At 43.5% G+C, this 13,287-nt stretch overlaps 1 protein-coding gene across 1 annotated transcript in view; it reads right to left on the bottom strand.

Moving 5' to 3' along the window:
* Positions 1–13,000, bottom strand: part of LOC124712512 (retinol-binding protein pinta-like) — a 304,107-nt gene extending 291,107 nt beyond the window's left edge. The window contains exon 1 of the mRNA XM_047242822.1: positions 12,631–13,000. Coding sequence (XP_047098778.1) covers positions 12,631–12,646 — 16 coding nt within the window. The 5' untranslated portion in view covers positions 12,647–13,000. The remainder of the gene's footprint in view (positions 1–12,630) is intronic.
* Positions 13,001–13,287: the final 287 nt, after the last annotated feature.

Genomic DNA, 13,287 nt, shown 5'->3' with positions numbered 1-13,287 from the left:
GCGCCACATTGGGCGACCTGCACGCCGGATGGGGATGAAATGATGATGAACACAACACAACACCCAGTCCCTGAGCGGAGAAAATCTCCGACCCAGCCGGGAATCGAACCCGGGCCCAGAGGACGGCAATCCGTCACGCTGACCACTCAGCTACTGGGGCGGACATTGTACGGTAATAAGGATCGACCCCGAGCCACAGGCTGACAGTCTCGTGCGCTGTCATCTATGCTATGAGAACAGCTTGACACATTTTTATTTGGCTGGCCTCTTCAATCTGCGCATACAATGATCTGATTGGCAACTCTCTTCTGATCGCCTTGTATATCTACAAATATTATAAGTTAAAGTTCCCTGCCCGGTTTTGTTGTCTGTATTCGTATGTGAAGGCTAATCTCAGGAGCTACTGTAGCGATTTTGATGCGCTTTTGAGTAATAGATTGACTCACGAGCGAGGTTTGTGTATGTAATTTATTACTGCCAAGACAGACACGTGTTTCGGCTGTAGATACTCAGTGCTACCTGTGCGAAACCATGGCGGGTCGTCAGTCATATGATGAATAATGAACACGAGGTGGAATATCAGTTGATTGGCAACACATTTCTTTGGTAGACATAATACTAACGTTGGACCGGCAAGAATCCCACGACCTAACTATGCAGTACGGTGTTGACAACGGTAGTTTGCGATTTTCTTGCGATTCTGCACAAGGTGTAGTAATCTGTGTATTTTGAATTGAAAAGAATGATGATGTTCCTCTCAACATTTCGGTCTCGAGTTCTCTGCTTGGCCTCCTTTGTACTATCCCAGAATTTTCTCAACACTTCATAGGCCGCCATTCGACTTTGTTGCAATCGATTTCGTGTGTTCGCCTATTAAAATTATTATATGTAATCGACGTGACAGAGTGAGGCATTAAACAACTAACGCTGTATTCAAACACTGCAGAAATGTTTCTCCCATCCGTTCGCGTTTTCTTACAATTGTTAAACATTTTAAGCAACTGCCATGCCTCACGGCAAACAGAAATGAAGTATCAAGTCATCTCGAATCCTTCTACAGTTGGTCGACAACGAAACTTTCCCGTACAGTGTACACAACTGTGTCAAAGCAATATGAGAGAACCAGGACGGCTCTTTCACGCTACCCTGGGACACTCCTGTCGTTTGCAGTGTCTGACGAACCTCTCCGTGAAGGATACAACAGCTCGCGGTCTTGTTATTAGGGTTGCTGACCCTCGATCAGCCCCCCCCCCCCCCCCTCCCCTTCCCCGGGTTTCAGTACCTTGTCTGGTTGGGACTTCCATTCGCTCTTGACTGTGTATGTGTTTGTGTGGGAGTGCGTGCGTACGTGCACGTGTGTGTGTCTTCATCATCATCTCATCACCATCGACGCGCAAGTCGCCTGAAGTTGAGTCTAATAAAAAGACTTGGACCAGACGACCGAATTCGCCACAATGGGATTCCCGGCCAAATGCGACATACGCGACTACTTCATTGTATCACTCTAAAAGTCTCCGATATAACTGACATTCTATTCCGTATGCCCGGTCTCCGGACTTTTGTTAAGTCTACAGCGGTGGTACAACATCGAACGGTTTCCGGAAATCTATGAGTATAGAATTTTTCTGTTGCTCTGAATTTATAGTTCTCAGGTCACAGTGTATAGAAAAAGCATATCAAAAGATGGTTTAGTAATGTTTGTGATATTTGTCATAAAAACAATATCAAAGAAGTTACAAAATAACGAAGTATTACACAGTATCTACCAATGGAAAATGCTCCTATCGGAGCACAAAAAAGGCGAATACGTTCCTCTTTGAAAGATTCTGACGGAAAAGAGGCGAACCAACTGCCTGAAACTTCATTCCGCCTTCCTCACCAAAAATTTTGGCATGCCATCATATTCGCGCTGTTTTAACACCGATCATTCTAAATCCTTTTACCCAGTCGCTCTTTGTAATTAAGCCTCCATAGTCGGCACCTCTCTCATAATGCCACTGTCTATATATCTCTCTCCTGCTGTCTCCTTTTTCTCCTTGTATATCCCACTGTTACTTCTCGTCACACACTTACACTGTCTCCATTTGTGTTTCTTTCCCACTGTCACTGTCTCCAGCGTACTTCGGCAGCTCACAATTCGAGGGTCCAATTAATTTTCCTCCTACACCAAGTGTTTAAAATTTAGGTCTAAAATGCGCCCTCCCCTATACCTACGTGTAAACGTTTGCCGATCTGCGAGAATCGAGGCCCCCCCTCCCCCGCCCCCCCCCCCCACCTCACCAAAGCCAACGTGTGGCCTCCATTCATCTGTATTTTTCATTTCTACAGTCTCACCTCTCTTTTACCCACACTGCTTTTATTTACACTGTCATTGTCCCTCTGCTATTGCCTTTCAGCACAAAAAAGCGCGAATATGTGCGCATCATCGCATGCCAAAATTTTTGATGAGGAAGGCGGGTTGAGCAGTGATGCAGCTGATTCCTCACTTTTCTGTCAGTCTTTTAAAGAACAACAAATTCGCCTTTTTGTGCTGCGATAGGAGCTTTTTTCCACTGGTTCCATTCTCTTGCTTCCTACACCAGGGTGCACTGCTTATACTCCTATAAGACTAATTTTGTAAACCACTAAACTACTGACAGTTTCTTTATATACTTCGACACATTTATATACTTTGTCCTATACAAACAAATAAGTATGAATAATATGAGATTAACACAAGTCGTTTGCTTTACTTTTTTTCTGGATAGTTCGCTCACCGCTCACAATCGGTCGAAAACGCCCGACTTATGATTTGCGTCACAAGTGTGCAAAAATATTATTCGAATTATTTGAGTGAATTTGACAATCATTTTAAGTTCTTTTCAGGCATGTTAAGACTATTTTAGCCCATGCTTTGTCACTGCTGTAGCACTTTGGGCATACTTGTACAGGCGGGAAGTGCCCATTACACGCTGAGGTGACAAAATTTACGATAAGGGGATAGCGATATGCACATACATAGATAGCGGCAGATAGGAGTACACAAGGTATAAAAGGGCACTGCATTGGCGGAGCTGTCATTTGTAGTCGGGTGATTAACGTGAGAACGTTTACGATGTGATTATGGCCGCACGACCGAAATTAACGGACTTTGATCGCAGAATCGTAGTTGCAGCTAGGCGCATGGGACATTCCATTCCATTTCTCTGGCTCTGAGCATTATGCGACTTAACTTCTGAGGTCATCAGTCGCCTAGAACTTAGAACTAATTAAACCTAACTAACCTAAGGACATCACACACATCCATGCCCGAGGCAGGATTCGAACCTGCGACCGTAGCGGTGGCTCGGCTCCAGACTGTAGTGCCTAGAACCGCACGACCACTTCGGCCGGCATTCCATTTCTGAAATCGTTGTTGTTGTTGTTGTTGTGGTCTTCAGTCCTGAAACTGGTTTGATGCAGCTCTCCATGCAACCCCATCCTGTGCAAGCTTCTTCATCTCCCAGTACTTGCTGCAACCTACATCCTTCTGAATCTTCTACGTGTATTCATCTCTTCGTCCCCCTCTACGATCTTTACCCTCCACGCTGCCCTCCAATACTAAATTGGTGATCCCTTGATGCCTCAGAACATGTCCTACCAACCGATCCCTGCTTCTAGTCAACTTGTGCCACAAACTCCTCTTCTCCCCAACTCTATTTAGTACCTCCTCATTAGTTATGTGACCTACCCATCTAATCTTCAGCATTCTTTTGTAGCACCACATTTAGAAAGCTTCTATTCTCTTCTTGTCCAAACTATTTATCGTCCATGTTTCACTTCCATACATGGCTACACTCCATACAAATACTTTCAGAAACGACTTCCTGACACTTAAATCTATACTCGATGTTAACAAATTTCTCTTCTTCAGAAACGCTTTCCTTGCCATTGCCGGTCTACATTTTATATCCTCTCTACATCGACCATCATCAGTTATTTTGCTCCCCAAATAGCATAACTCCTTTACTACTTTAAGTGTCTCATTTCCTAATCTAATTCCCTCAGCATCACCCGACTTAATTCGACTACATTCCATTATCCTCGTTTTGCTTTTGTTGATGTTCATCTTATATCCTCCTTTCAAGACGCTGTCCATTCCATTGAACTGCTCTTCCAAGTCCTTTGCTGTCTGTGACAAAATTACAATTTCAACCGTTAGGCAACTCAATATTCCGAGGTACAAAGTATCAAGAACATGCTGACAAGACCAAATTTCAGGCATTACATCTCACCACGGACAACGCAATGGCCGACGGCCTTCGTTTTACGACTGCGAGCAGCGGCGTTTGCGTAGAGTTGTCAGCGCTAACAGATAAGCAACACCGCGGGAAACAGCCGCAGAAATTAAGATGGGACGTCCGACGAAGGTATCCCTTACTACAGTGCGGCGAAATCTGGCGTTAATGGGCTATGGCAGCAGACGACCGGCGCGAGTGCCTTTGCTAACAGCACAACACCTGCAGCGCTTCTGCTGCGCTCGTGTCCGTATCAGTTGAACCCTAGACGACTAGAAACCGTGGCCTGGTCAAATGAGTCCCGATTCCGGCTGGAAAGGGTTGATGGTAGGGTGCGAGTGTATCGCAGACCCCTCGAAGCCGTGGGCGCAAGTTGTGAACAAGGTATTGTGCAAGCTGGTGTGGACTGTTTTTACATGGAGTGGATTGGGTCCTCCGGTCAAACTGAACCGATTACTGAAACGGTTATGTTCGCCTATTTGGAGAGCGTCCACAGCCATTCGTAGACTTCACGTTCCCAAACAACGATGAAATTTCTATCGATGACAATGCGCCATGTAACTAGGCTACAAGCAGTTCCACCTTGGTTTGAAGAACATGATTTGGCGACCCAGATCGCCCTACGTGAATCCCATCGAACATTTATGGGATGTAATCGAGAGATCCGTTCGTGCACAAAATCCTGCACCGGTAACACTTTCATGATTATGGACGGCTGTAGAGGCAGCATGGCTCCATATTTCTGCAGGGGACTTCCGTCGACTTGTTGAGTCTATACCACGGCGAGCTGCTGCACTACGCTGAGAAAAGGGAGGTCCGACACGATACTAGGAGGTGTCCCTGGGCTTCTGTCAGATCAGCATATAGACACAGTACGTCATAATTATTGGTGAAAAATGTTGACTAAAAACATAGTTTGGTGACCTTAGAATCCTTGCCAGTGTTCACTACGTCAGTTAAAACTACATTTACCCTTCAAACTGGATGAGACGTGCATACACTCCTGGAAATGGAAAAAAGAACACATTGACACCGGTGTGTCAGACCCACCATACTTGCTCCGGACACTGCGAGAGGGCTGTACAAGCAATGATCACACGCACGGCACAGCGGACACACCGGGAACCGCGGTGTTGGCCGTCGAATGGCGCTAGCTGCGCAGCATTTGTGCACCGCCGCCGTCAGTGTCAGCCAGTTTGCCGTGGCATACGGAGCTCCATCGCAGTCTTTAACACTGGTAGCATGCGGCGACAGCGTGGACGTGAACCGTATGTGCAGTTGACGGACTTTGAGCGAGGGCGTATAGTGGGCATGCGGGAGGCCGGGTGGACGTACCGCCGAATTGCTCAACACGTGGGGCGTGAGGTCTCCACAGTACATCGATGTTGTCGCCAGTGGTCGGCGGAAGGTGCACGTGCCCGTCGACCTGGGACCGGACCGCAGCGACGCACGGATGCACGCCAAGACCGTAGGATCCTACGCAGTGCCGTAGGGGACCGCACCGCCACTTCCCAGCAAATTAGGGACACTGTTGCTCCTGGGGTATCGGCGAGGACCATTCGCAACCGTCTCCATGAAGCTGGGCTACGGTCCCGCACACCGTTAGGCCGTCTTCCGCTCACGCCCCAACATCGTGCAGCCCGCCTCCAGTGGTGTCGCGACAGGCGTGAATGGAGGGACGAATGGAGACGTGTCGTCTTCAGCGATGAGAGTCGCTTCTGCCTTGGTGCCAATGATGGTCGTATGCGTGTTTGGCGCCGTGCAGGTGAGCGCCACAATCAGGACTGCATACGACCGAGGCACACAGGGCCAACACCCGGCATCATGGTGTGGGGAGCGATCTCCTACACTGGCCGTACACCACTGGTGATCGTTGAGGGGACACTGAATAGTGCACGGTACATCCAAACCGTCATCGAACCCATCGTTCTACCATTCCTATACCGGCAAGGGAACTTGCTGTTCCAACAGGACAATGCACGTCCGCATGTATCCCGTGCCACCCAACGTGCTCTAGAAGGTGTAAGTCAACTACCCCGCCAGCAAGATCTCCGGATCTGTCCCCCATTGAGCATGTTTGGGACTGGATGAAGCGTCGTCTCACGCGGTCTGCACGTCCAGCACGAACGCTGGTCCTACTGAGGCGCCAGGTGGAAATGACATGGCAAGCCGTTCCACAGGACTACATCCAGCATCTCTACGATCGTCTCCATGGGAGAATAGCAGCCTGCATTGCTGCGAAAGGTGGATATACACTGTACTAGTGCCGACATTGTGCATGCTCTGTTGCCTGTGTCTATGTGCCTGTGGTTCTGTCAGTGTGATCATGTGATGTATCTGACCCCAGGAATGTGTCAATAAAGTTTCCCCTTCCTGGGACAATGAATTCACGGTGTTCTTATTTCAATTTCCAGGAGTGTATTTTATGTGCGTAAATTCGATAACTTTGAACCTAGATCTCGGTAACTGGTGATGATACCGAAAAAAGTTTGAAAGTTGTCTGAGAACATCATCTTAAGAACATGTTGTAAAAGATTCGAATAGAAATTATAGAACTGGTCATCCCCACAACTGGTATTTTTCATGGACAAATATCATTGTTTTTCGGAGTCCTCTCAAAACAGCGCATGAAAAAATGATGGCGTTATAAGCTGCCTGATGCCTAAACCAGACCACACTAAAGACGATAGAACCAACCGAATTGGGCCGGCCGGAGTGGCCGAGCGGTCTAGGCGCTACAGTCTGGAACCGCGCGACCGCTACGTCGCAGGTTCGAATCCTGCCTCGCGCATGGATGCGTGTGATGTCCTTAGCTTAGTTAGATTTAAGTAGTTCTGAGTTCTAGGGACTGATGACCTCAGCAGTTAAGTCCCATAGTGCTCAGTGCCGTTTTTCAACCGAATTCCTAAATTTCCCTGGTCTGGAGGAAACGTCTAATATTTAAATTTTGACCCTGCACTGTGGGATAGCTACGTTCGTGCACAGACTAATGACAGCTAACGACAATAATACAATTGTCAACTAGGCCTCGGATGTTGTTCGAAACTACAGAGGTCAGTTTCACCTCAATTTTATTTCCCCTACTGCCTCACTAGTAAACATGTGGACGCGAATTCCAAGGTTTGATTTTTACAGGAAGTGCAGTAAAGATGAATCCATAGCTTTCTTAGAGGCTATATTTTTGTATTACAATGTATGCGATGTATTGTTTCTTAACCAGAAAAGAGGAAGAAGAAAGAGCCATCCATTTCTGCCGGGTTTAAAGCCGTAACCATGGGTAGAAGAAACCGATATGCTAACCAGTAGGCACCAGCTTCAGCAATAACGTGTGTGTGTGTGTGTGTGTGTGTGTGTGTGTCAGTGCGTGTGTGTTTAGGGGCACTCAACGACGGGGTTATCAGCGCCCACCCGAAGATTAGCAGAAATAAATTCGATTAAAATGTCGATAAATGCAATAAAAGAAATAAAAATCAACCTGAGATAAAATCGTATGCATACTTTAGTAATAACAATAACAACGCAACGAAAAAAAAAGTTCAAATGTGTGTGAAATCTTACGGGACTTAACTGCTAAGGTCATCAGTCCCTAAGCTTACACACTACTTAACCTAAATTATCCTAAGGTCAAACACACACACCCATGCCCGAGGGACGACTCGAACCTCCGCCGGGTCCAGCCGCACAGTCCACGACTGCAACCTTAGACCGCTCGCAACGAGAAGTTGCTAGAAATTAGTACTGTCGGAAATGAAAGATTTTGAGATGAAAGCTAAAGTAAATACTCAAGAAAGTGGAAAAACGTATTGTAGTTTTTGTTTTTATGTACGAGGTGCACCCGAATTCAACCGATGGAATTTCGGAGGCTGTCCGGGGGTATTTTAAAAGTATTTTGGCATAAGTCACCCGTGGTATCCAGTGGCTCATTAGTTCATACTTTATCTTTGTTTCTGTATTACATTAAAAATATCTGCACAAGAATGCAATTTTCAAAGTCTGTGCTGTGCGTCTTGTTTGGAAACAAATTCACGGTACTCGATGTGGGCAATAATAATACTTAATTTACTCTTCGCCCTCAAACTTGTAGACAGTTCTGCTACGTTGTCTCGCGGTTTGGTTTTGCCGGTAATTTAAGTGAGACACCACAAGTTGCCTGACATGTAGCCTACCTCACGTACAGGTTCACACAACAATAGAAGACAGGGTATGCTCAGTTTTTCTGCAGCGACGACAACCACGTTACAGTACTTTTGTATCTCAGGATTGTTCCATTACTCTGTTATTTTGTGTTGTACATTTTAGTGATTTCACATTACAAGCATTTTCACCGTCGTGAAGGTATTTTCACAGAAATAAAGGTGTCTCGGATGACGAACCAAATGAATAATGACTACATTATTACCCTGTACGGTACCGTAGACCACACTGTGTGGAAGACCACGGGTCCCTTATGCTGAAACACTCAGAAATGAACCCTGAACAACTTCTGGTGACGTACGAGTTCATTATGTAAAACACTTTTAATAGCGCTGTAGTTTTTTGATTTCGTGTAGGAAACAGTCTTCTACTAAACTTCGCTACTGGTTTCATGGCCAGAAAAGAAATGCTCACCATGATGTAGGTAAGCAGCTAACAGCATAACACAATTTCCCGAACTTTTCTGGACTCCCATCCAAACTTTGCTACTCCTCGCCTCAGTTTCGCAATTTCCGCTCCCTTAGCGGTTCGCTGCAGTTGGAGTCAGAAATGATGGCGGGCGTGTTTAGACTCGTTCTGCACACCTACGTCAGACATCCTCCGACGGACGCAGTATCCTGTGTGCTCTGCTGTGAATGTAGCAGCCAGAGTGAGCATCAAACGTGATCGAAGCGAGCTATTTAGTGAATTTTTATTCCATCTGTTACAAGTTGTTATATCTGGTGATGGTAAGCGACAAATTCTACATAATAATTTGTAGGATACACGCTTTCCTCAAACGAAAACATGTGTATGCGTGCACCGCTACTGTCGCTAGGAACTGGACCGTCCGTGCCTTGACCTGCGCGAAACACCATCGTTTGTCATCGACTATAGTTAACCCGTATGGTGCAACTAACCATGCGGTTCAACTGCATAACCTCCTTGGTGCACTTCACTATGGTGGCCACATCTACAGACTAGTGGTTCCATTACGTTCAATTCCTAGTCAACATTATCATCGAGAGCAACCAGTTGACATTCATTGGCGAATAACAGCGTCATCTACAGTTTTTCCATGTGTTATGATCTTCAACTAAACATATAATTTCTAATAGTAACTACCCACAGTACAAACTTGGTACAGAATGTAATTTAACAGTACCAAACAAAAATCAGTCAATCATTCTATCCTGCCGTCCTTTAGGTCGTCATCTTGCTCTCTCCTCATCTCTTTGGATCTGGCAGAGAGCTTTCTTGGTTCATCTACCATCATCCATTAATCTGGCTTCATGTCCCTACAACTTCCATTTCGTCAACATAAAAATCATAATCACTTCACTTTGGTGTTGTGTACCCTGATTAGTTTTCCAGTCTCTCACACTGGTTTCCAACGTGTATCTCTCCATTTCTCAATGAGCAGCTCACATTGTTTTAATGGTTTTTGCATAAAAAATCTCACTATCATTAGTCAAAGCAGGTAACATACCCAAAAAAATTGTGTTCCTCATAATTGTCCAATTTCAGTGTCAAAAATGTGTGGTATTCATACAGCCTCACAGGTATAATCCAGAGGTTACGTACATAAATTTGCAGCAATGACAGTCACTCTACAACGATTTAGAGTCATGATGATGTATCTATAAAATTCATGTTTTGAGATGAAGGCAAAAGAAATTTTGCAACACTAGAAACACTGTCACTACCACCACAAAATTTAAGTTGTGATAATCATAATACCTCATGCTTACAGTCATTCAACAATTTTCCAGCTTTAACATTAAGACCGTGGTGAAACAGATATGTCGAAATGGCCAATTTTTTAGAAGTGTCATTATGGCTCTCAATCACCACAGCCTAAGTGGTAGCAAGTGAAAGATCTGCACAGTAATCAGACAGGTCTACATTTTTCAGTGGTTAATTATTTTATAGACAAACATGGAATCATAGCACAAACAACAAAAAATTGACTACCATATTGATTGGCTTGACGGGTGTGTACTTTCCCTGTTTAGTAACAAGAAGACAAGAAAAGATGCTCTTTGAGTCTAAAGGACTTGGATAAAAAGGAAAGTAGCAGCAAGTTTTCAAATGGCGACAAGTTAGCAGATAAATGAATGAGATTTTCACTCTGCAGCGGAGAGCTTCTGTTAAGTTTGGAAGGTAGGAGAAGAGTTACTGGCAGAAGTAAAGCTGTGAGGACGGGCCGTGAGTCATGCTTGGGTAGCTCAGTTGGTAGAGCACTTGCCCGCACTTGGTAGTGCCAAAAATATTTTTTCAAAAAAGGAGCAAGAGAAATTAATTAACTATAGGAACTCAATGAATACATTTTTGAAAAACTGCAGAAATGTCAAGATCTACAGTCATTAAAACCTGAAATAACAAAAGCATCACCTCCCTTAAAAAAGGGAGAAGTGGAATACTGACATATTGAAATGGAGGTTATAATTATGAGTTTTCTAACTTCTGTTCACCAGGACAGGGATCAGATTGTTTAAAATCACACAAAAGTGTGCACAAACATTTCTTCATCTTTGTTCTGATGAAAAATAGAAGCATGAAGGCAAAATACTAGTGTTTTCTGTACGCAGATGTTAAATGAAATAGACTCACTTTATGTATTTATTTAGAAATTTTTCCTTGTAAGAGATAAATGGGACAAATAAGATGAATGTAAGTGTTTAGGTGACGCTAGTGCTAAATAAATCTTGCGCTAAATCTTCCTCTGTATTAGCTTCTGACAAAATCATTTTATCCCTTTTGTAAGAAATGTTATGCATGGTGGTGCAGTTGACCTTTTTTTGCAGCAGAACAGTCTGTAGTGAAGGAGGAAGTAGATTGCTTGCTATGTGGGGAGAGCACGTGGAGAGAGCTGTCAGTGCATCAGACCATTCAAATAAGTGGGTCACAGGGCTGTCTCAAGACTGCAGTGTCACTACTGTTAAGCAGCCTCTACAGCTGACAGGTCTGCAAAATTGGGTCACTCTGTCCTCTTGTTAGTGAAACTTTCTTTCTTTCATATTTGCTCATTTCATTATCAAATAATAAACAAAAGTGTATTGGTGTTATTATTTATAGATGTCTATTATTACTTCCTGACCAAAAAATTAAGTTGTATTTTTATGTCCCTTATGATCTAATGTGCTAAGAGTTTTATTTAATGAATGATAAACCATTCAAAAACAGAACTTACAGGACAGATTGATTATTCTATGGCAAGGCTATTAACTTACTGATTCCATTCTTTCATCATTTATTGTGTTCCACAAATCGCATACTGATAGATTACTTTCAGGATGTGGGATTAACAAAAGAGAAGCAACTGTTAAAAAATAAATCTAAGTGCTGTGTTACCAATACACAACCACTGTTTACTGCTACACATTATTTCTGCTTTCACTGGCTAAATTTAACACAATAAGATTAGCAGAAAAGCTGCTACCAGTGCTTCGAGATAAGCTGTTGCTCTCTCTTGTATACCTAATAACTGCTCTTTCCCTATTACATCTTGGTTAACATTTGTATGACTTCACTGTTAATGAACAAATTATGACAGCCATTTACATTGGTGACAGCAGAAACATGATAGCAATGAACATTGTTACTTGTCATGAAGCTAACAAGAATCATCAATCATCATACCTATACAATCAAATAATTTTTTGATTGGTTAATAACAAGTGCACTTCTAAATTTTTTAAGTTGTTTACGCTCCTAATTTTTTTTGTCCCTTTATAGACCAGTTCCATATATTTCTTGATAGCTCAATGCTAGACATTTTAATCATATTTATTTTTGCTGCTAACTGAGATTTTATCTCACAAATATTTCATTTGGATGGAAATACTAAACAAGTGCTGTAATGCAAAACCTCACTGTACATGAGTAAAAATCCACAGTTTTGTGCACTTGAACATAAATTATAAAAGGCTTAAATTGCTCCTTTCATTCCATGAAGGAGCAAAATAAGACAAGGAGAAGGGGAAATGATAAGAAATACATTTTTACACTTATGCTTAAAAACTTTCATGCTATTTATAAGATCACATTTTTTCTTATATTGAAATATTGGAATTATGTGCCAGTGAAAGAATGATGAGGGCACATTGTGGCATTTAAACTCATGAGGATGTGTTGTGTACTGGCATCTTCAGTTTCAACTATCATATTGTTACAAGTAAAGGAATATTGTATTGTTTACCTGCTGTGCCGGTCATGATGACTGAGATATCCTGCTGATGCACAGAAAATATATTCCTTTTGTCACTGAGCTAAAATGCACATTTTCAAAACCTAGTGTTAATCAGATACAGTTCCTTATGCAGCTGATACAGGAAGTGCTTCACCAGCTGCACCAAAACATTCTGAACTGTCTCCCCTGACTTTACACACTGACAGCTACTGAGCTCCTCGGATGCCAGGCGTTCTTGCTTGTGTAACATTGCCCACTTCTGTCCTTCTATGTTATACAACTCCAGCTTTCCAGTGCCCCCTCCACATAGAGTGCCAAGCCCCCTTGCCCAGTGCAGGCTACAATACACCTGTCTCTTCTTTCTCCAGTTCCCCCTACCTGTGCTTTCTGCTGCTGCTACTCAACTGGACCTCATTTCTCCCCACTCCTCTTCCTGAGCCACTGCTGGACATCTGGCAAGTGGGCTGGGGAAAGCAGGAAGGGGGAAAGAAAGGGAAGTGGGGACCTGACATAGCATTACATGTTCATGAACTAAGACTAATACATAAAATTGGCCATATTACTTAACAAGGAGTTAGTATATCACCTCACTGGTTTTTCAATCAATAAATCAGTCTTAGTGTATTAATATCTTTAGAACATACCCCCTTTCCATTTTATTTCATT

The sequence above is a fragment of the Schistocerca piceifrons genome, chromosome 8 (assembly GCF_021461385.2).
Source record: "Schistocerca piceifrons isolate TAMUIC-IGC-003096 chromosome 8, iqSchPice1.1, whole genome shotgun sequence".
NCBI classification, from domain to species: Eukaryota; Metazoa; Arthropoda; class Insecta; order Orthoptera; family Acrididae; genus Schistocerca; species Schistocerca piceifrons.
The sequence above is the reverse complement of the archived record's forward strand: the minus strand, read 5'-3'. Positions and strand labels throughout refer to the sequence as shown.